We start from the raw sequence: 24,596 nt of genomic DNA on the forward strand, positions 1-24,596 counted from the left end.
GTTTAAAAATGGCAAGTCAGCCCAAGTTTGATCAGAGAGTGCCATCTACAGGAGTCCAAAAATACTACAACTGGTTCATGAAGCAGATTTGAAGCGTCATTTACCCATCACTACACACAACCATATTTCATGAGATATCTTTTGCTGCAGTTTCCGGTCCTAAATGAAACATGTTCTTACCCACCTGTCTGCCTGCAACTGGATTTGATTGCTTCAAAGCAGCGCTGGTTGCTAAGTAACCATTTTTTAATTTTCCCAAGCTCAAGTTTGTATGAAAAGGCGCTAAAGAGGCAAGTTGTTTTTCAAACAAACGAGGACCTCAAGTGCGCTTCCCTTAAAGCCACGCAAGTACAGTTATACTTTCCAACAGGAATCCTTTGTACCTTAAGTTCATGTTGTTTTCAGCGAGCATTTTCCCAAACAATCCCTGAACTCTCGTTGCTTTCTCAAAGTGTAACGTAGTGTGAAAGAGGGCAGCTCATCCATACTATGTCTCTGTCAAGCACACACACGCACAGTTGGGTTGTTGTTGGCTGTGACTGGGGGTGCTGAGAGGCGAGAGTGGGGCTCAGTGTGTCCAGGACGAGGCCAGTGTTGCAGGCAGTGCAGTGGGAAGAGAGACGTGCCCAGCGTGGTTAAACCATGCTCACTAAGTGGGAGAACGCCTCTGCCCAGGACACAAGATGAAGGTGGGGAGGAAGACAGGCCACAGTCTCTCTACTGACGTTCCTTCACTGATCAGCCTGGTCGGTCTCCTCCTCCTACTCCTCGCAGGTATGTCCGAATTTATTTATTTTTTTTTTAAACTTCACAGACTGCCCAAGGTTGATGTGTAGTACATGTTTTCTCTCTTCGTTGTGTGCGCGTTGGGTAATTTGGTGGTGCTCCTAAACCATCACACGCTGAAGTACCTTAAGTGGCAATTTGGGTATTTCATGACTTCCGCCAAGAGTAAACCAAGAGGTTTTGATCACCGTTCATTGGTTAGTATGCTATGAGATTATCTAAAAATATAACGGACTTCTCAAAAATCGTCACCTTTGGGAAATCTTAAATGCGTTTGTTATGTTGGGTGAGCAAAATTCAGGGTACAACCTGGACTGGACTTCCTTTTTCCCGAATCAGGAAGTAGCTTGCTAACAGACAAACTCAAACTTTGCCTTTTACAATATCGTTCATTTAGTTTCATTTTTCTTGGAGTAATATTTTCCCTTTTTACTATTTGAGTCTTGATGGAATCAATCACTTGACCCAGTTCCAGATTTAAAAAAAATGGTACAAATGGTTTTGCTAGTGAACCAGGAAGTAGCCTGCTAAAAGACAAACACAAATATTATGTTCTACAATTTTTTTCCCCATTTTTGTTAGTGTTGTTTTCCCCCTTTTTTTTTTACTTTTCCAGTCTTGATGGACTCAATCATTTGACTAAAATGGAACAGTCCCCTGATTGGTTTTGTTAGTGTACCAGGTAGTAGCATGCTAACAAATAAACACAAATGTTGCATTCTACAATTTTGTTCCATTTTTATTGGAGTAATGTTATCCTTTTTACTATTTGAGTCTTGTTGAAATCATGCCCTCCCCCTTTCCAGATTATAAAATGGTACACTCCGCTGTTGTTTTTTATTTTGTCAGTAAACCAGAAAGTAGCTGGCAATTTAATTTCTGCCTTCATGGCGTCCATGACACTGCCTGCCTGTTCCTAACGTCGAATGTTCTCCTCCTTGAACCTTAATAGATATGTCACTATGATTTCTTTTATTTTCAGTTTTATTCACAGAAAAATCTTCGTCATCTTTGTTTAAATTGGCCTCAGACGCTTTCACTGGGATCCTTCCGATTTCCCATCCTCCTTGAATGCAACATTACATCCTCCTCCTGCTAATTAATGAATATACATATTGTGCTGTACATTTTTTCACTTTTGTTAAAGGAATATTTGTTTTTCTTTTTCATATTTGCAAGTCATGTTGGACTGGTTCTTCTTGCGCATAATCGAAAATGTCATGGGCCCGCCTTATTCCATGAAGTCATAATTTAGTAATCGTTCTCCTGGCCGAAAACGATGCCTCCCAGTTAACACACAATCCTTCATGGACCAGAAATTAAAGCGTTAAATACACAAATATAATGCTTTATTTTGTTTCATTTTCAAAAATTTCATAATTTTTTTCCACGGTCATTTGCTGCGCAAAAGTTCGAACCAAGTCCGGTCCTATCGTGCTCCAGGACCTCCTGTGCCTATCTCCAACTTCACCAGTGACAAAGACTTTCTCTCTAGTTCCCAGTTTGTCGCTCACTCTTTTCAAGGGAGCCCCAACAATCGTGTCCTTTGTCTTATCGCCTTGACAACCCCCGTCAGACGGCCCAAAGTGGTTGCCATGACGAGGAGGCGATGCCCTGCTAACTGGCTGGCTGCGAAGAATTAGTCAACAGTGCAGAATCTCGCTCTCTTTTTCTCTCTCTCTCTCTTCCACTGTTTTTCTTGCTCGCTCTATCTTCGATGCATAACAGTGGGACTCCCCCAGAGCCAATGTTTGGACTTGTGTCCACTAAGGGAGAAGCAGTCTCCACAGGGAACATATGTGCTATGCTGTTCTGGTTTCCAAGACAAGGCTTCCCTATAAAGGATGAAATGTGGTCTCATGGTAGGATGAGGGAAATCGATGGAGAAAAATCTGAATTAATATGTTACATGTTCGGTAGGATGTCCGACAGTTTCCGTGAAGCGTATTAATGATCAAGTTACGAACAGACATTTTCTTTTTTTTTGTTTGAAGAGCAAACAGTGAGCACACTAATGGCTGCATTTAGGCCGCCTATGCAAAGAATTCAGACTCATTACGTCGCCATCAAAGGGAGAGAGGCAAGACGCTGAAATCATAGCAACTCAGGTGAGGGAGAAACTAAATTGAGCTTAGTGAGCAGGCTACTTTCTGATTCATGAGGAATAATTTAAGATTTGATGAGGTAGAACAGGACTCAACCATTTGCATTCAGGGGTAGGGGGTGAACGCTCCGTTGACACTTAAGGGTGAGAAGAGAAAGCTGTTGTCCAAAATGGGTTCTTCAAAAACAAATAAATCAGTACCCGCCATCTATGCGCTTACAAAGAACCAAAATGACTACAGCTTTATGTAAGTGGATGCAAACGTTGCATGTAAGTGGGGCTCAAGTCAAATTTTCAGCATCGGTAAAAAAAAAATAAATAAAAAGAAGCGGCAGTATAAGCAGCCCCACCATGATGGAAAATGCACCATCATGTCTGCCTTTAACAATGGAGACGGTTTGACAAGTTGGAGCAAAGGAAGCCCGGTCGTAAATAATGGAATTCCAGCTGAACTAATTTGGCCTGAATTTCATTAGCGGTGCCGGTTTCGTGCTGGCTCGCTGTCACATGATCGTGACTTACGGCGACGTTTCAGAAGAAACTAACCACTTTAGTGTGCTTTTGTTTTTAAACGTTCAACGGGACGTATGTGGCCCCCGGGCCGTCGTTTGCCCACGCCTGCAATAAAGCATGGATTTCACCTCCTGAAGAGGAGCCTGAAGGGAGAGACCCCCAGAAAAAAAAATCCAGAACTGAAATTGGCTGCAGTAAAGCCAACTCTGGTTAGCAGTCTAGAAAAAGGAAGAATTCTGCTTAACTCTTCATGCAACCTTCCCGCCGGTTCTTCTTTATTACCCCCCCAGGTGAGGTGTCAGGGGTCAATGTGACGAGCCAAACCCAGGTGGTGAGGGGCGTCGTGGGCAAAGAGGCCCTCCTGTCGGTCAGCTACACCAGCAGCAGCACAGACAAACCTGTCATCAAGTGGCAGCTCAAGAGGGACAAAGTGAAACCCGTCACCGTGGTGCAGTCCATCGGCACAGACGTCATCGGGAACCTTCGGCCCGAGTACCGTAACCGCATCCTGGTGTTCGAGAACGGATCGCTGCTGCTTCACAACCTGCAGCTGTCGGACGAAGGATCGTACGAGGTGGAGATATCCATCACGGACGACACGTTCACCGGGGAGCTCTATATTGAGCTGACCGTGGATGGTAGGTACTTCTTTCGCCTTACGTCGACAAATCATTCAATGGTTCGGGTTCTGGATACATTTTGGAAATTCTAATTGAAAATAAACTCAGTCGGGCTCTGAGGTCTGCCGAATTGGGTCAATTTAGTGGAGATCAGGTTTCAAAGCAAACATGGTGAAGTGGCATTTAACTGTTATGCTGCACTCAACTGGAATAAGTTGCCAAAGAAAATTAAATCATCACCACATGTAAATGTTTTTGAATCCAGGTTCAAAACTTTCTTTCCCCATACCTTTGATTAAAGGTCTTTTAACCATGTTTTTTTTTCTGCGTTCTTTTTTGTAATATCAGAAAGCTACTGAATTTCTTTCCATTCATCCATCCGGTTGTGCTCAAATGTTGTCCATGGGCGTTGTTTTAGTCATTTTATTAAGCTACTTTTGTCCCTTTTGCTTGAAAAATGACTTCATTTGTTCCGTTTGTCAAATGTTGTGATTTTGGTTGTGTATGAAATACGAGAAAAAATAAAGTTCCTTTGTCATGCCTTACAAAAATCCGAGATTTCCTGTTGAGGTGGAAATTCAGATTTTTTGGACAATTTTAACCTACAGCAGATAAAGTCTCTCAGTGATTACAAGTGATGAGAAAATGAAGCTTCAAATTTGCTTCATGAAACAGTTGTTGTATTTTTGAGTCATCTAGATGGCACTGTTGGTTTGAAAAAAAGTTTTAAAAAAAATGGCGAGTCAGTGTGCTTTCAACCCAATGTTGATCAGAGAGTGCCATCTACAGGAGTCCAAAAATACGACAACTGGTTCATGAAGCAGATTTGAAGCTTCATTTACCCATCACTAGTGATTACTCGATTATCAAAAGTTGTCGATTAATTCGGTGATCGGATAGTTGCCATAGAAAGTTTGCTTCAGAAAAAGATGTATGCACGGTATGTTTTAGTGCCATTTTGGTTTTGTGGTGTTCTGACAAATGTGTAATATATGCCTCACTAGTCAATAAAGATTGCCGAACTCTGAGTTTCGCCCAAGGTCAGCTGGAATAGCATTCAGAATAAGCGATTAATAGAAAATGGCTGACTAGCTGGATTGTGAAGCGCAACATGCAAATTGTATTCAACCCAATTCCTTAAACCTTGTCATTTATTTTTATTTTTTTTGCCTTTCGCAATAAACTTCCCATCTCACGCCAACCCCGTCGTTATGGTGTCCTCCTCAGTTCCAGTCTCCAAGCCCTACATCCAGATGGTGGCGTCATCTGTCCTCGAGTACAGCGAGCACTTTAACTTGCACTGCTCCCACGACAATGGCACCAAGCCCGTGTACGCTTGGCTGAAGGGAGGCAAGGTGCAGGCCAACGACTCCCGCCTGCTGCTCTCGCACGACCGAAAGGTGCTGACCATCGCGCGGGTCCTCATGTCGGACGACGACGTCTACACCTGCATGGTGGAGAACGCCATCAGCAGCATGAAGAGCACGCCCGTCAAGCTCACCGTCTACAGTAGGTGGCATGTTACACCACCGGACTGTTGGATTTCCGCTATGTATTCAGATGTCGCATGCCAAAGCAATTATCGCATCTCACCGAGCCACACAGAAGCAGGCCTGCCTCTCGAACAATGTTGTTTACTGCAAGTGCAAATCTGCTCGCCGGTATGGAGGCACGAGAGGCAGCGAAAGCCAATGAATGGACTATTATTTATGAGCAGGGAGGAAATAAGCAGGTGGAGTGAAGCAATCTGGAGTTCTATATCATAACTCCACTGGGATGTGCTTCTACTTTATTCCCTCAACAAGCATGGAAGATGCACGATCCACCGGGTTTGAAATGTAATAAAATCGAGTTTGCTTACACAGCCTGACTGTATTACAGGTCTAAAATAGGAAAGGAGAGGGGCGACTTAAAAGTGTTCAAACGGCAATCTTTTTCGTTGATTGTGTTGTTCTCTTTCTTTGGGCTTTCTTGTTTTTGCTCTTGATCTCTACTGTCTGCTTCTGGTTTAGGACGGAGCTCGCTGTACATCATCCTGTCCACCGGAGGCATTTTCCTCCTCATCACCCTGGTGACCGTGTGCGCCTGCTGGAAGCCTTCCAAGTAGGCGCACTTCATTCTTTCTTTTCACTCATCCCTTTTTTTTTTTTTTTTTTTAACCTTGCTTCTGTCTGCCTGTTGCATAAACACGCATGTTGTTTTTGTGGGGTTTTTTTTTAAACCCCCAACTGCATTGTAGAAAGAAGCATAGACCCGTCCCGCAGAGAGCTCCCATCTACATGGAGCAGGGGGAAAACGGCCATGATGGTAAACACATTTTCAGTTTGTACAATGGCTTAATATTGTTGGCAATTAAAAAAAAAAAGAATTACTTTTTTTTTCTATAATTATTTGATTTTTCATTTCCATTTAAATACGTACTATTTTAAGATGTGAATAATTAACAGTAATAATTCGTACAGTTTGTAAAATTATGGACAAAAAAATAACACTGGTCAACAACAAATTTTAATCACAGGTGATTTTAAAACATATAACATTATTTACATGTATTTTCATTTTTTGAAAAAAGAAAAAAAACTAAGCTTTGCGCAATGTGGATTTTACCATGCCTTGTAATTTATAGCTAGGATGTTTTGGAATAAAAAAATCCACAAATTGCTCAACCTAATCCTTAATTCATAAATATTACTATATATATTACTATATTACATATTCTATTAGTAGTAGGAGTATTTGTCGTAGTAGTAATGTTGTTTTAAAAACCTGATGTGTAACTAACCATATGCATATTTTTGGAATAGCAGGAGTGATTTTATGTATTAGATTTTATTTCCAGTTGAAATTTGCATTGATAAGTTCTACTTAAGGTATGTGCTTTCATTTTCATTTCATACTTACATCTGACCGGTGTGATATTTTAATTTTAATATTTTATTTACGTTGCCCTAATTATTATAATTGGCATTGGGTTTAGTTCTATAACATTTTAGAATGTGATAGTCTTCTATTGTGTTATTGTTGTTGTCTTCATTGCAGTTGACGTTGTACCGAAACCAACCACCCTCGGCCGGAGGAGTCCCATGCCTTTGTATGTACTCAACGAAGATGTAAGTAAGACTTCAAGTCATTTCGAGCAGAAAAGAAAAAAAGTTAGAAAATGCGAATTTATTGGACTTCAAAAGCCTTCGAGGAACAGGTTTGAAGACCCCCGGTCTAAAAAGTGGCTCTGTTCGATAATCTTGCAGGAGACTTTGGAGCGTTTGGAAGAAAGTGCTTGTAGTGGCTACAGCCAATCAGAATTGAATTTCCCCGCCACCTACGTCCCGGTCCTCCCCACCCATGCCCACAGAACTGAGCCGCCCATCTGGACCACCCCGCGCAGGTACTCCCGCAGCCCCTCCCCGCTGGCGCAGCTTCTCCCGCAAGCCCTGCCGGGGCCTCCCCTGAGCCCCGCACGCTCGCCAGCCCACTCGCCCTGTTCGTCACCGCGTAGTTTCAGCCCCATAAGAAAAGTTCGGCCTCCCATCGGGATCCCAAACATCCGCCTACCCGTGGAGGCCGAGAGTCCCGCCCCCAGCGAGAAGACGCAGGGTTCTCCTGAGCAGTGACACCTGGTTGTTCGTGTTTGGTGCATCTTGCCAGGAGAAGAACGGATGCAACCCAGAATTCCTTCCTTGGCCACCAGCAATACTACTGTAGCCTTTTATAAAAGTCGAGAATTCATAGGTTTCATGTCCTGTGCTATGCAGAGTTTCTCTTTTGATGTATTAATTTCACAGGGAATGTCTGATGAGTAGTGGGTGTTTTCACTTTTTGTTTTTTCAATTTCAAGTCGTGCTTTTTGTGTAACTACAAAATAAAAATCTTCAATATTTTGTACTTTGTGAACTGTTTTTATACTATATATATATATATATAAAATAAACTAAATATAATAAATACGCTGGACACTATCAGGTAAATATACAGTAGGATGCTAATTGGATGAGAATAATGGTAACTATGATTATTACCAATATTATGACCAGTCTGATGATTATTAATTTTGATGATGATTGTCAACCTACTCAGTACAATACACACAGATGTACAAATTAATTAATACAATAATTAGTGGAATTTTTCATTGCCATGGTTTCAAATAATAAATAATGTCTTGCTATGATTATTATAATTATTTTTTTAAACTGTTATAGCTTTTTTGGTCCATAAGATGTCAGCATCACATTACGCTCTGTCAGTTCTATTTTTGTGTCGGCAGTGGAGAGTGGACTTACATCATGTATTTATTTTTGCATTCAACTGCCGGATTTAGGACTCGCGAAGTATAAAGCTTTTCTAAAATAAACACGGGATTATCTGAATTAAAAAGTCAGCCTAATCAATGTCAAGAGACTTTTATTCCATTCTATTGATTTGCAGGCAACTTTAAGGGCATCGTGCAATCATGCAAGCTCCAATTGGCCCTCATTGCAACCTTTCCTGATTGTCTTCCATTTGAAGATCTGATGTGTGTGTTTTGTTTGTTATATGCTCATTTGTTGAGGACATCATTAGAAACAGCTCTTAGTATGATGCTGTGTGGAGTTTTTTTTTTTTTTTTGCGATTTCTCATCTGTTAATTTTTTGCAGTGATGAAAAATGTACTGTGATATACTTTTCTTTTTTTGGGGACAAAATGTTTTCAATATCGGTATTAAACGGGCAGTTAGTTCATAATGGAGTCGTTGCTAATTTTTGAAATCACCTATTTTAGGTTTAATCAGCATAGAAAATGCAGATTTAAAAAAAATATATTAATTTTAATTTAATTTTATGAAACCATGACTGTGGATGGTATGACAAACATTGACTTCTCAGCCATGTTGTTTCTTTACTATAATGCGAAAGTTATGATTTTGATTGACCGTAAAAAAATCTAATTGTCATTTCCAGTGACAGCTTTGTTTCAAATTTTCATTCAAAAAATAGTGAATTGCATCTTTAAAAAATGCTGTTAGGCGGAAATTTTCACGGTGATGCAGATTGACCACTCCGGGGCTTGTCCTACTTCCACTTCAAGTAAAATAATTTTAAAACGTTTCAAACAATTCCAAAAGTGAAATTACACCAACACAACTGCTTACATTTTACAATTCGGCGAGGTTAACTTATTTTTGTCGCGCTGTCAATGACCCACCCAGAAACTAGTGTTAGAAGAAACACTGCACATCCACATGAGAGGACAGTGGTTTAAAAAGATGAAAAAGCGGATGCTGTTATTGCAACTGTATGTAGTTGGGATGTCGAATGATCAGAAGGAGAGCACAAAAACACACTCAAACACACCCAAAACAAAAGTGTCCCCCTCTATCGCTATTATCAGGATAATGTGTCATCCCCTCAGATGTCCAGCTGCGCTGCAAGGCCTTTTGTCATTGAAATTATTTCATTGACGCCTTTTATCCGGAAATGTATCTTTTGGTCGTCTAAAGGTGTGATGTGTCTTTTGGATTGCACAATCGTATAGCTGCTTGTTTTGATGCAGGTTCCCTTCTCTACAAATAAAGGTTCTGAATACACTTTAACAGTTAAGCCACGTATCATGCGGATAGAATATAGAGGACCCTAACTATTCACAGGGCGTATGGTCGCGGGCTTGAATTGATTTGTCAACATGTTGCCTCGTTAGGTCACCTCTAGTTTAAAAAAAAATCATAGCAGTGGCATCTAAGGACTGGCGGGAACTCAGGATTGAGTACACTACAAAGAAAAGAGATTGGGTACTCGAACCGATAAACGTTATTGTTTTTTTGTTTGTATTTTGACAGTAATGGACGGCCAAGGCCGTGGAGTTTTCTCCAATCAGAATTCAGCAAGCGCGTGTTGCCAGGCAGATTTCATAACACCAGTAGCACGATTCAATACAACTTTATTTGTATAACGCATTTCACATGTCGTGTAATATAAATTAGCGGTAAATACCAGAAGAACAGAAGTATTCTACTTACGGCTGTGTCGTACCATTCGTTCGAGGCCTTCAGATACAATCGTGCGGGCGTCTGTTCAGCGTGAGCAGGGGAGCTTTTACTGTTGATGGACAGCTGCGATAGCCAATTAGATCACGAGTTGATGACGACAAGGCCTTCTCGCTGGATTTACGTTGAAAGTGATGAACGCGTCTTGTGATTGGATACTCACTGGTGAGGGGGCGGTGCTGTGCGAAATCAACACAACCCGAAGTCGTAACTGGCGACGGTTCGAAACTCAAGAATATATTCTTGCTTTTTTAAACCACAACGGCTGAAGGTGGGAAAAGTGTGGATTGAGTTGCAGATACACTTGAGAGGCCATTTTCAAGATGGACCTTTCAAGAGAAGCTAAGTCGTCCAACACCCACTCAGTCCTTCGTAAGTGTCTTTCTGTATATTATTTATCCAGCCGTGGTGTCATAAATGGTATTATGCTATAATTAATCATGAATGATACTCACTGATTGTGTTAAAGATTTAACATGGTAGGGAGCAGATCAATGTAAATATTCAACACTTTATGACCACACGCCTATGCAAATGCAACATTACTAGGAAATTACAATGTCCCGTCATTAGTGAATTACTCTTAGAAGTGGTCTGTATTCTGCCAATAACAGAGGATAAAAAAAAAATCTGTCAATAGCTCAATTTGCAAATGCCAATTATGCGAAGGTCCACAGAAATCACGTAGGGCTTACACACATCACGAGTTTTAGGCCAGTCGCTGCACGTCATATTTTTCTTTTCACACCCATTCATTACATAGTCTCTTCCATTGTGTGGCACTTGTAGTGAGATGTAGGCTGTGGGATGCAGCAATGGTAATTAGCCTCGAGGGACATGGATCGCGTCTGTGTGTATGTGTGTATTACCTGTCTGCGTGCGTGGTGTTGCATGACGCTCTCCATCTCTAATTAATGACCTCCTACTCACTGCCTGGTGGAGCTTTTTCACTCAAGTCCTGCTGATGTGAAATCCCCTAGACGAGGGATTTGGGGGGGGGTTGACAGTATTGACGGTAGGAAAACTCTTATCTGGCTTTTGTCAGCATTATAGGTCTGGATTTTAATAACTGGCAGTGGGAGATTGGCCAAGCGCAATGGAAATGCACAATGGAAACATTTCACAGAAATATGTGCGTACATGCAAAATACCGGCTCTTATTATCTTTAATTTTTTATAATAAAAATTTCACCGCGTGTATAAAAGATTAACCATGCTATCCCAATAACAAAGGGTAATACCCACATTGCGTGTTTTTTTTTTTAATTGTGAATGGTTCTCATGCGTAAAACTTGCAATTCACGGATGGCACAAAACTGCTGAAGAACAATGCAACATTAACTCATTCACTACTAGCCAAGTAAAAAAAAAATCTTTGACGTCAATGAGAGTAAATGTAGTGCAAGCACTTATTTTGTAAATATTTTCACAAAAATCAACTCACTCCAAATTTTAATGCAACTGAGATACTGTGTCCTGCCTATCATTCCGAACCCCCCCAAAAAATAATTAGGCTTACTCACGTTATAGTATTAGACCCGGTGTAAGCGCAAACTAAGACGTCTGCCATTCAGTGGTCATTGGTGATATTACAACTTTAAACAAGAGCATATTCGTAGTTAGGCACACGCAGAATTGCATATTCATGGACTTTTCTTCAATATTTTTCTATAGTAGAGTTTTTTAAGGGACATTATTATTTTTATTTTTATTTTGGTGTACGAGGGTAATCGAGGCTGCACTGTGAGCATAGTTACAGCTCACCAGTTGCCCATCCCTAATTTATATGTACATACATATATATATCTATATGTATTCTTATTGTTTCTAATTGTGCCATCCATATGAAACCACTATCAAGGATTTTCATCACTCCTTCCACCAAAACCAGCTCCTCTTCTAGCAACGTTTATCAGGCCATGCATTTCCCTTGTGATCAACAAACTACAAATTGTCACCAAAAATACACCTGACTCTGAAATCTCTTCAAGTGCCTGCATGGCCCCAACTGATCTGACCAAACCATCTGGTGGGCTTGCTCTCAAGAAGCTGATCAGCCCACGAGTGGATACGGGATGAGGAGACAAGCATAGACGAGAGAACCATTGTGTGCATGTCTATGTCGGGGGGAGTAGACATGCGGGATATCATTTATACCGTGCAGTTGGGTCAAAAATAACCCAATTGTGGGTCATAAAGTATGAACACCACATTTGGGTCATTAGGTTACACGAATAACCCGTAAAACAACCCAATTTTGGGGGACTATTTTAATGAGTTGTTCAGAAGCCAAACCCGTTTTTTTTTTTTTTTTTGGTTAGGTGAGTTACTCAATTTTGGGATTAAATAAATAACCCCAAGAGTTGGATCAAATTGACTCAAGTGCTGGTTGTTCTCTTTTTGGCCGCTCGTGAGGATAATTGATGTATGGATGGGATATTTATCACCCGACTGTTAAGAATGTATTAAAGCAGGGGTGGGCAAACTTTTTGATTGGCGGGCCACGATGGGTTCTAAAATTTGACAGAGGTACCGGACCAGGAGCAGATGGATGGAGTGCTTTGGTCACCTCACCTTATTGTAAAAAAAACAAAAAACATTTCATTTTAAATGAAAGTGAACAAAAGCATTACGACAATATATATGTCTTTGAAAAAACACTGTATTTAGAAAATAAAACATTAACAAGGTTTATTCATTTCATTTTTTTCATGTTCGGCGGGCCGGATTAAAACGTTTAACGGGCCGCATGTGGCCCCCGGGCTGTAGTTTGCCCACACCTTTATTCATGGTTTGGCCTCATGGACTCGCATTAATCATCTGCTCAACACAGGTGTCGTTCACCTGTCAAAGCACTTGATCAAATCTCTATTGATGCCCTCCATGTTTATGTGTATGTTCCCCTCAGCGAGAACAAGAGGCCTGTGACCACAACGTCGGATCACAGGGGGGTTGTCTTATTTCTTACCATAGTAACGGTCCCCCGGCAACCGGCCAGGAGAGCCAGTTATATTGATGGTACACCAAAGCCCTCTGTCTCCCTCACACCGCACACCGCATCTCCATCGCTCAGCTTCGCCCGCTTCAGCCCCAATGCGCCGTTAGTTTTGAACAACTCGCGTGTCTCGAAAGTGAGTCGGCTGCAGCGTCGTCGCCCCCGGGGACGTTACCTTCGCTCTCCGCAGGGGAAGTTGCACACCTCGCATTGTGAGTATTGACGTCTACTGCTGATTTGACCCCGATTAGGTTCGTATTTCATCAATTTGGAAGAGAAAATGAATGTTGTTATCTATTCTTCTGTTGTCCTCCTTTTATTTTTGCCCCTATTTTTTTTTGTGTGTGCGTCAGTGATAAGAAACCTTCCCGTGTTCGCCTCCTCAACTTTGCCCATCAGTGCCAGTCCAAGTCGGCATCGCCACGGGCGCGTAAGAGGAGAGGGAGGTCAAACATGGGCTCCAGCTCCTCCTCCTATGCCCCCAAAGCCATTTATCTGGATGTGGATGGGAAAGTGCAGAAGGTGAGTCTGGAAAAAAAAAGAATACAAAAGAACCCCACTCCTTGGATTTGTAGTTTCAGTCAAAATGTGCCTATTTTATGACATGCTTTGAAATTCACTGCCATTGACGGATATAGACATAAAAAATTATATTCATTATACCTGGGTTGGTAGTGAATGAGTTGAACACAAAAAGAGATTTGTGATTTTCAAAGTGCACCGCCAGTGGAAATAATCGATCGCTCTAGTTGTCGCCAAAAGAATCACTGGATTACATTTAAATAGTAGCAACATTTAAAAAATTCAACATATTAGAATGTCGCTTGTAACTATGCATATGGCTTGTTTCACTGTATCTTATTTTATGCTGTTAGGGATTTTTTTTTTTTACTTTGAAAGTTTAATTCAGTTGTATTTAACTTTCATGTTGAGTACAATGCATTTGCAGTGAATCTTATGATTTGTTTTTGATCTTTCAAACATTCTATTCAACTTTTATGTTCCATAATTGAATCATTATTTAAACAGTCTTTTCCTATTTGTATTTTATTTGGAGAGCCAAGAATTTATCTGATGTGGCACTTGGAGGAAAAAGTTTGAGAACCGTTGGAATAGATTATGTACATAGCGTATATTACTGCTAAGATAATAAATACTATGGACATTTCCGTTAGAACAAAGTGAACAGTAGTACCACAGACAAGGTCATAGAATTAAAAATCCCCAACATATCTATCTATATTGACAGCATAAGGCAATGAGAAGCTTTTTCAAATTACATGAATACTATATACGTATTATAGTTTATATTGTTATTACACACTCATGACAATGTAATAATGCCTAAAAACACATTAAATTGACCTTAAAGGTGTAAAGCCATGCGTGATGACAAAAGTAAAACTCACACCGTAAATTCAGTGGATATTAATATGAAATGGAGACTTACCTCCGTGACACACGCTCGAGGGACGTTCTGCAGCGACGTACAACGTGGATCGATTTTAAACAAACAAGTCAACTCAAATGTAGCGAACCTTAATATTTTCACTCGTTATTATTGTCTTTGAAAAAAACACAAAAAAAACAACAACAACCACACAGTTACGTCACACAGCTTCTGCAGAATGAGGAAACTGAAGTAGTTTTGCCACACTTCTGCGACACTTCTCAGACATAAGTAGCGTCAGTGTGTATTTGTATTTGTGTATTTGCTATTTTTACGTTAAGTCACGTCAATTCAAATGTATTTATATAGCCCTTAAAATCACTAGAAAGTTGTATCAATTTGTGAAAAATGTGACCAGATTTGGACATAGGAGGTTTCCGCTGGCCAGCCAAGTATTCCCAGTTGTCTCAGCTCCCCTGAGTCAGATCTAAAATTAACCTGCCCCTAGAGTGGCGCACTTGGCCTTACAGGTGTTTCTCCTGCTAGAGAGAGGGAGAGAGGGAAAAAAAATCCTAAAAAAAAAAATCCTGTTGCTTGCCTACAACGTCCCCAGTCAGTCGGATTTAATATGCAAATGCAGCCACAATACAATCTTTGCTCATATTTTTGTATTTTCCAAAAAAAAGGTCTGCTCGTAAATAACGATGGACTTTTTCTTTAGCTTCTTTGCCGATCGTATGGGAGAAATCAGATGGTTCCACTGCCTTATCGGAAAGGATTTACAAAATTCCGTAGCAATAAATTTGCTATGACGACCACGCAGCCATCTTACAAACGATTCTATTATCCGAAAGTAAAAATAGCTGTCTCCATCTAGACGTTATTATACATCATTGCAAGCGCACATACACTTTGAGCTTCAATGCAACACTTGGCGGTCTGCTAAGTGTTTCAAGTAGAGAGCTGCTGATGGCACATGTCTGCTCAAGGGCCCGAACCCACAATATAGTGTTTGTCTGCTACACCTGCTTCGTTTCAAGGTCACCGCAAGATCACCATCACTTGTTCTTGTAACATGCATTTGCCAGTTCGCTCACTTTTCATGACATCGAATCGCGCAATTACTTTGAGTTGTTGGGCTTTTTCTCTGAAGAACATTGAAGCCTCTTTCAAAGCGCTCTTTCTATTGATTTTATTCTTTATGCTTTGAGCTGCAGAGTGATATATGTTCACTCTGCCACACCCTTTGCCGTAACACAGAGGCCTTGTAATAACCCCCCCCCCCCAAAAAAAAAGCATCAAAAGTTCTCGATAGAGTCCAGTGTATTCCTTTTCGGTTTGATGTGTTTTGTGTTTGCTGTGTGGAGTTTGCGTTTGAATTTCTGCAAGAATGCAGTTGCGTGTGTGTTCTTCCCAGGTGGTGTTCAGTAGACACTGCAGTCCATGTGACATTAAGGAGCTTCTGTGTACCTCTTCTAACATCCCCAGGTTGTCTCCTTTCACAATTTCTTTTTTTTTTTTCAATTAGATTTTTAAAATTTGAACTTAAGGTAGGAGTACAATCTAAGTAGTATTACAAAAAAAAAATTATAGTGTTTGGCTTGCACTTCAACCTCCAAACCACAAAGGGGCGGTGCAGGACCAGATTTAGTTTTTTAAGGGTTTGTGTCGTGTATGTCACAACAACGAGGAAAGGCAGTCAAGTTGATTCTTTTCAAAATAATGGCTGGTGGTATTCTAACCTTCCTTATTATGCTCTTCCTATAGGAACACTGCAATCATGATGGTGGATCCAGAAGGTGCCTTGGTCTCGATAGATCCCACCATGCCCTCCAATTCTCCCAAGTATGCACGCTAGGATATTTCCTTTAAAAAAATAAAAGAAATAGAAATGATATTTCCGCCAAAGAGTATATCACATATTCAGTTAAAAAAAATCAATCATCAATGATTAAAAATAAATCAATGTATTTATTTATTTATTATTGACGAGTGAAATTAGTCGTGGACTATTGATTTATGTATATTAATTTTATTCTAATGAATACTGGCATGGTCCCAATTTGTTTTTCCTGTTTAGCTGTAACTTATCTTTAGAGAAAGAAAACACAAACACACACACACACACACATTGGTACTGATAACAATCTGCTTTGTGTATAGCTCATTGTACAAAGTTGTCCCCCTGTCTACTGGCCAACTTGGAGGTAAGTTAGCCAACGACCGCTCCCGCATCCAGTCATGCGTCGACAACAACAACGATGAAACTAGCAAGGTGACAACTTTCTGATGTACTTTTTTTTTTAATGTAGAGAAGGAGGACATGTTTCAGAATGTGTTGTCTCAGGTGGCGGAGCAGTTCAGCAGGTAACGATTTATATTATGCTCTGGCTGCAGTTGACCTTAACGTGTACCTCCCTTGCTCAAGGCTTTTGAAGACAAGCTCAAAACAATTGGCGTGTTGTTTTTTGTCCCCCCCCCCCCCCCGTGCCATTTCCTTATTGTGCTGCTGTGAATGACACAATGCGATTTCCTCGCAGAGCATTTCGCATCAATGAGTTGAAGACGGAGGTCACCAACAGGCTTGCCATGCTGGAGAAGAGAGTGGAGCGTAAGTGGTCGATTTGAAGGAAATCAAGTTGAACATACAAGCGGTTTGACGCCACAAATGCAAATTCTGGTCGTTGCTGCGTTCATGTTTCAGTGGAGGGGTTGAAGGTGGTGGAGATTGAGAAGTGTAAAAATGATCTGAGGAAGCTTCGGGATGAGATGACATCGAGGAGTGGCGGCAGGTGACTGTGACGTTTTACGTAAATTATGCCACCGTTGGACATAAGTCTTGAAAAAAACAAATGGGGTATATATTCTTTATCCTCTGTGAAGAACGAATCATACTCCTGTGGCTCCATATGCCTGTATTATACTGCCCCCAGGTGGCCAATGTAAGCACAACAGAAGGAGCGGCACAATTTCAATAGAATTGAATCAACAAAAATAAAATGCAAAAACATCTGCGTACATGAACCCAAATATGTTGCGCTTTCTTTCTCGCTTAAGGATAAACTGCCCATGCAAATACAATTTCGACGACGGGAAGAAAGTCACTCCGAGACGAGACGTCCCCAATTACCCGAAGGTACGTTTGATGGGACGATGTACTTCCACAAGTGCAGATTCTTACTTCTTGTTCTTGTACTCGACAGTATACACTGTCGCAGGAGACTGTCGAGGCGCTGAAGAAGCCAACGTTTGATGTTTGGCACTGGGAGCATAATGAGGTATATAGTACAGTATGCAAAGTCACTTCGATTAAATATATTTCATGCTTTTAATTGAAGTCTTTTGCATGTGTGTTTTCCTTTACGGCTTCAGATGCTGAGCTGCTTAGAGTATATGTACCATGACCTGGGTCTGGTGAAAGAATTCAACATGAATCCCATCACACTCAAACGCTGGCTGGTAAGGAATAAGGGACACACCAAATTGTGACACAAATACAGGAAATAGTGTTTCAGAATGAAAAAAAAAAAAAGTCATGCCCCGTGAGATGTCAGTGTACCTTGGTTCAGCATGAGGATTGACTTTTTTTTTTCTGCAACAAATTCCGATAAAATACAGGTGTCAAACACAAGGCTCGGGGGCCAGATCTGGCCCGGCAAATCATTCTACATGGCCCACTATGGTGAAACTAAAATATCAAAAATGCAAATTGTCTTCATTTTTAAATACACGTAATATTGCAAACATTTATGTTACCAATTGCCCTTTTAAATAAATAGATGATGATGATGATGATAAAATATTTTTCCCCAAAAAACTATCTATCAGAAAAAAAAAAAATTCTATCCTAATTTCCATCCCTTTATTAGACAAAAACGTGACATTATTTCAAGTTGACATGACAAAAGCATAACGTACAGCGTGAAGGAGGAGGAGAATGGGATGCACCACTTCGGACAAGCTGGTCTCCAGTTGGTTGCGAGTTGCAACGTACAAACTGCGGTTGATCGTTTTGTGATCGGCAATAAAAGGTATTGATTGCATCCTTTTCCACAGAAATCGGCTGATCACGATTAGAGCACTGCATGTAAACAAAAACGTGGCGTCAAAAAAAAAAAAGTCAAATTGTTAATTTAACACGTGAAACAAATGCTACCTAAAAATATGCCTTCACAATTGAAATTGATTTTAGATCAACTCAGCTCGACCTTGAAACTGAGCATTTCTAGTTCTATCATTTCTTACAGGAAAAAATAGTTGCACAAATCCAAACCTGTTATAAAATGTTTTTTTTTTTTGTTTTCTTTATCTTGCAAATTTTCTAGTTGGCCATCCAGGAGAACTACCGCAGCAACCCCTTCCACAACTTCCGTCACTGCTTCTGCGTTAGTCAGATGATGTACGGCATGATCCACCTCTGCAACCTGCAGGTGCGGCTTCCCATTTTTTGGGGGGGGGTAACTCTGACCTTATTTGGACTTTATAAATTGCGTAAACGCTCACTGTTGGTGTACAGGACAAGCTGACTCTCACTGATATGGGCATTCTAATGACAGCTGCGGTGTGTCACGACCTGGACCACCCTGGATACAACAACACGTAAGATTTGCTATTCTCCCTGTGGCTGTGTTGACTGATAAAGCACTGGAGATGACTTTAACCTCTGAATGTTTTGACACTTGATGGCATTGAACTGTGCAACTATTTTCACCACAGGGAGCTTCCACGTAAGAAAACAACGAGAGATTGAAATCGTGTGTTTTAGCTCTTGGTTGTTGTAGTTTGGAGAATTTTTTTCTCACCCTTCTAAAAGCATCCACCCATGTCGTACGCCTATCAGATATCAAATCAACGCGCGCACGGAGCTAGCGGTGCGCTACAATGACATCTCACCACTGGAGAACCATCACTGTGCGGTGGCCTTCCAAATCCTTTCCCTTCCCGAGTGTAACATCTTCGCAAACGTGGATCCGGAAGCATTCAAACAGATTCGACAGGTGAGTGGGCCGACAAATGCGCTCACCAGACACTTCATTAGGTACACCTAGCACATTTACCAAGCTGGGTACATGTCAGTCCCCCCCCACCCCAAACACTGGATTGACTGCCCAGCTCTGGAAATGCCCAATTTATATTTCTACAAATGCGGCGTTAATTGCCAACATTGATATCTTGTTTCATTTCGTGGTACGGCGTTTTAATCGGATCTCATCAGAGGGGAGTAACGAATCACATTGTCATCGCCTACTACAGTTTCTAAGCCAACCCGAACAAGAAGCTAACTCTTCTTTTCTGACTGCAGGCCATTATCACTCTCATCCTGGCTACTGACATGGCCAGACATGGCGAGATACTGGACTCGTTCAAGCAGAAAGTGGACAACTTCGACTTCACCAATGAGGAGCATGTGACATGCGTACGTACATCGTGTCATCATGACGGCACTATACAGCACGAGCGGCGCATTGTTTTCCCTTTACATTCAGTGAACTCACTGCTTAATCTGCTTCTGACTTGACCGAGAAGACACAATCGAGTTTCCTTTTAGCGCTGAGTTTTAGGCAGGAAACGCCCGGCTGGAATATGAGTCGTTGCCGCATCTGGATGTTCAGATCGCATAGCCGAATTAGAAGAAGTAGAGAACTGTTGGTGTAGCTTGTATGTCTTGTACAACAACTTTTATTGAATTTTTTAGCTCAAGATGGTCTTGATCAAATGCTGCGACATCTCCAATGAGGTTCGGCCCACCGAGGTGGCCGAGCCGTGGGTGGACTGCCTATTGGAGGAGTATTTTATGCAGGTGAGCACTCAACCAAACCATTTTATAATCTAAAGTAAATAAATAAATAATTAAATACAAGTCTTCAATATTATATGCTGATGCTTTGAACTCAAAAGTTAAATACAACAGAACTGTGCATAGGCAGTGATTGCACAAGATCAGCATGTAACCCTCTGTGTCTCCCAGAGTGATCGGGAAAAGTCGGAGGGCCTCCCGGTGGCCCCCTTCATGGACAGAGACAAAGTTACCAAGCCCACCGCTCAGATCGGCTTCATCAAGTTTGTTCTCATCCCCATGTTTGAAACCGTCATGAAGGTCGGCTCACCTGCGCGTGTCAACGATGTGAACACCTTGCCAAGCCTCTCACTCTTGTCTTCTCCAACAGCTTTTCCCTCAAATTGAGGAAATCATGGTTCAACCCCTGAGGGACTCACGAGACCACTACGAGGAGCTGAAACAGATTGACGATGCCATGACAGAGGTAGAACCTATTTTATATATCGCGTATGTGAATGAGTCGGTGTCTCAAATATGAGCCATTTTGAACAGAGCGATGAACTTCATCCGGATGTGGACATCACGAGCATCTCATGTCACATTTCTGTCATTTAATGTGGAAAATTTGCACAAAATCCCTTCGACGGGGTAACACCTAGTTCATCGGTTTTCAAAGTGTGGGGGACTTGAGATTGAAAAATAAATAAATATATAAACGACATCAACTATTTGTTAAAAGGCTATTTATTCAAATCAAGTAATTTTGCTGTTGTGAAAGGCAGCACAAATTACAATCCAATATAAATAAAAGTTTGTTGTTGTTAAATTTAAAATAAGGTGTATTGACCACAATTTTGTGTAAATATCTTACAGCCTGCCCGGGAAAACTTTACACATTTGGGTTTATTACACCTCATAGCTTTAGTCCACTTAGCTCAATGCTAACACACAATGCAAAACGTCATAGATGAGCTAACGGATAGTATTAGCATTGTAGTATGTAACTTTTGTCCCGCCAGTGATTCGTTGTGAAATATTTTCAGGGTCCTTGTTGGGCAACTAAGGCGGCCATTGTGAGAATTTGTTCACGGCGGTTATTGTATTGCCACGAGCACACGCACAAAATGCCATTTTCGAGCATTAAAAATTATTTAAATTTAAAGTATTGATGGGAAAATGAAGCTTCAAATTTGCTTCATGAAACAGTTGTTGTATTTTTGAGTCCTCTAGATGGCACTGTTGGTTTAAAAAATGGCAAGTCAGTGTGCTTTCAGCCCAATGTTGAACCGAGAGGGCCATCTACAGGAGTCCAAAAATACAACAACTGGTTCATGAAGCAGATTTGAATCTTCAATTACCCATCACTAATTTAAAGCATAAGAGGGAAAAAAGTGCAATTGTGAATGTCAAGCCACTAGTCATCGGGTGATCACGTTTTCGCCACATACTTTCCCACACTTTCAAAACCCGTGCTCAAGTCAACAGTTCCAATTTGATGAATTCAAAAATGTTTCATGTCGGGGTCACCAACTCTCCGATAGCTATGTCACGTCTGTATGAGGTGCACACGGTCACACATGCATGCGCACCGCCTCCCCCCCCCATCCAAAGCCACTTGCTAACATAAAGGTATGTCTTTTGTTCAATGAGGCACAGAAGAAAAAAACTGAAAATATGTCATTAGGCGGGAAGAAGAAGTAAGCTCGACAGTGAGTGAGTGCAGTGGTATCTGTGTAAGTAAGAAGTGACGCCTTGGTTGTGTGCTAGCATTTAGTGTCCTGAGTGTGTGACTGTCTCTGCCTCCCTCGACCGCTCAGGAACATGCAAACACTTTCATCACGCTGAATTGCAATCATGATTAAATTCAGGTTCGCCATCAAGGCAAAATCCATATTTGTGAGAATGTAGTAAGAAAAAAAAATGATTGGATTAAACAACTTGAACGTGCGACTAATGTTTTGATTCTGTATTACTAAAAGGAAATTCAACACATTGCAGTTGAAATGCGGAAAATAGAAGTGATGAAATTGTCATGCGTGCTTTTTTTTTTCCTTTCAATCTTATTGGTGCACTTTTCCCACCATTTCTGCTCAGAAATTAAGTGAAATGCTTTCTTTTATGTGCATTGGCAGTACAAAATCGTTCTGTACATGCAGTAAACAACTCTTTTTTTTTTTTTTTTCAACATGGGAAACAGCGGCTTATAGTCTGGTGCGGGTTTTATTATTATATTGACATTTATCACTTATATTGACTGAGTAAAAGAAATATATGTATCAATATCAATCGATATGATAAACCTCCGAGCCCTAGACGTAAAAACTATTCCAATCCCTGAACACAACTTTTGCACCATTTAGGGTAGGATTTAGTTTTCCATGGATGCAAATTTTGACAGCAGGTTTTAGGTAATATTGACTAGATTTTCTATCTAAGACAAAAGAGTCTTATGCGTGCATCTCTTTATTTCTTTTACTTTTTTTGAACACTAATTCATGGTGTCCTTTCTTCACAGGGGTCCTCTTTTGTGTTCAAATTCAGCAAAGACTTTAAGAAGAGCGAGTCTGGGTGAAGTCATTGCACTTCTGCGTTCTGACGGCGCGGCAGGAGAGAACAGAGAGACGACTCAGCAATATACTCGACTGATGTTAGGCACCAATGGGGCATCATATCTTCAACTTTGACTTAGACTTTTTGCACTGTATGTCACCGAGAGGCGCATGAAATATTTCATTAAATAACGCATCATCAATGGACCATTCAGTCGTAGTAACAAATATACATTGCAAATCATTAGATGAGTGCGTTGATGTGATTTAGTTTTTTTTTTCCCACCCATTTATTTCAGAAGTACAGAAGCCATAACAAATACCCACATAATGAGGATATTTACAGTGAATATGTGTGTTTGTATTACTTCTAATCACACAGAAATAAACAGTATCCAGTTATGTCCAGAAGTATTTGGACAATGACACCATTTTTTTTTTTATGATGTTGCTTTTATACAGCACGATGAATTTGGAAATAAAACAATGAACGTGTACACGTTAGGCTTCAGGACATTTTACATACAAAGCACAATATTTCCACATGGATACTCTGCATTCTTCCTCACCTCCCAGTGATGAGCTGTACTTCCCCAAATTAAAATCCAAAAAGCGGTGAATATGTGACAATTTGATTTAAGCATACTGTTGGTGTGTGTGTGTGTGTGTGTTTATAATCCCTACACGATCGTTTAATGGTTAAACACATAAAATCAGGGACACATGGATTACGATGAATTATGTTTAAATTCGTTCCTTATTCACACGAGGACACACTATCTGTTGAAACCCAACCGGATAACAGATTTTAACTGCTTCGCAAACGCGTGCAGTACATTAACTCGGGCTCACGTTTGTGACGTCACTCTACGACACCCTCAGTGGTGTGTCAACGAGTAACCAAACAATTATTATTTTTAAATTACAACAATGTTTATACGCCAAGTGACTATTCCATGCTACCCTGTTTTATTGTCTTTATCTGTTGCTCATTACACCCTTGCTACTTTCTAAATAAATATAGAGTGTGCAAACTGCAAGATTCCCCGCCGCGTCTATTTAAACAAACCAAATTCCGCATTTATCCAGTGCCAAGCCACAGATTAGACTGGAACATCAGGCAGATGAGTGAGTCACCCGCTCGGGTTCGTCTTCTCTTGCTGACCCGACAAAACAGCCCGGCCAGGATGGTCCCACGTGACCCGACGCACACGCAGACAATGACGTGCTTCTTGTTGCGGAGGTGGAGAAAACATCACCCTGACATTCTCAGGAATGATCAGCTTTCTTAGTTGGGGTGACATTCCACAGCATGGACAAATACATTTTCCAGGATTTGTCCACGTGTGTTTGAGAAATGAGAATTGGGAATGGAAATCGTCTTTCACCGCTATGGAAAAAAAATGCGTATGTTTCTCTCATCCAACCTTTTAAGCTACAAAACAGGGGACAAAATACGCAAACTCTTCCCAATTACCAGAATCCAAAATGGTGCATTCCAGTCATCCTACCAGGAATGAGCCTGTTTACACAAAAGAACAAAATATGACGTGCCAGTTTTTTTTCTCCCCCACTTTTGTAATGCAAATTATTATTTTAATGTGTTTTGGTCTGTATCGATTCGCGTAGTTATATGTGACGTCATCACACTGAATGAGAGATCGCCACGTTATCCTGCTCCGTAGCGATTAAAAGTCATCCGTCTATACCTGAGTCTTCTTTCAAACTTACCTAAAATAACGGTAGAAGATACAACAATTATTATTTTTTTTTGACGTCCTCTGAGTCACTTGGAAGCCTTTGCCTTGTCGCAGAATAAGGAAATGGTACGTTCCTGTCC

At 40.8% G+C, this 24,596-nt stretch overlaps 2 protein-coding genes across 6 annotated transcripts; both read left to right on the forward strand.

Annotated features, from left to right (window-relative positions):
• Positions 1–537: 537 nt before the first annotated feature.
• Positions 538–7,901, forward strand: hepacama (hepatic and glial cell adhesion molecule a). Its single transcript, XM_088300822.1, has 7 exons — positions 538–774; positions 3,694–4,041; positions 5,251–5,532; positions 6,036–6,126; positions 6,263–6,330; positions 7,063–7,133; positions 7,272–7,901. The coding sequence occupies exons 1-7, from the start codon at positions 684–686 to the stop codon at positions 7,632–7,634; spliced, it is 1,314 nt and encodes a 437-aa protein (XP_088156948.1). The 5' UTR covers positions 538–683; the 3' UTR covers positions 7,635–7,901.
• Positions 7,902–13,081: 5,180 nt separating this feature from the next.
• pde9ac (phosphodiesterase 9ac) lies at positions 13,082–23,791 on the forward strand. Of its 5 annotated transcripts, none has more exons than XM_088301256.1 (20): positions 13,082–13,250; positions 13,392–13,560; positions 15,846–15,916; positions 16,196–16,273; positions 16,592–16,635; positions 16,741–16,795; positions 16,969–17,039; positions 17,133–17,220; positions 17,486–17,564; positions 17,632–17,706; positions 17,801–17,887; positions 18,754–18,858; positions 18,945–19,027; positions 19,269–19,425; positions 19,731–19,844; positions 20,124–20,228; positions 20,397–20,525; positions 20,596–20,691; positions 21,858–21,940; positions 22,723–23,791. In XM_088301256.1, exons 2-19 carry the CDS (start codon positions 13,492–13,494, stop codon positions 21,906–21,908), a joined length of 1,557 nt encoding a protein of 518 aa, XP_088157382.1. In that variant the 5' UTR covers positions 13,082–13,250; positions 13,392–13,491; the 3' UTR covers positions 21,909–21,940; positions 22,723–23,791. The 5 variants fall into 5 exon arrangements, with proteins under 5 accessions (XP_088157382.1, XP_088157384.1, XP_088157380.1 ...); XM_088301258.1 differs by having other exon boundaries at positions 21,864–21,940; XM_088301254.1 differs by lacking the exon at positions 21,858–21,940.
• Positions 23,792–24,596: the final 805 nt, after the last annotated feature.

This window comes from Idiotropiscis lumnitzeri, chromosome 7 (assembly GCF_059441095.1).
Source record: "Idiotropiscis lumnitzeri isolate Australia: NSW breed Sydney's pygmy pipehorse chromosome 7, RoL_Ilum_1.0, whole genome shotgun sequence".
Lineage (NCBI taxonomy): Eukaryota > Metazoa > Chordata > Actinopteri > Syngnathiformes > Syngnathidae > Idiotropiscis > Idiotropiscis lumnitzeri.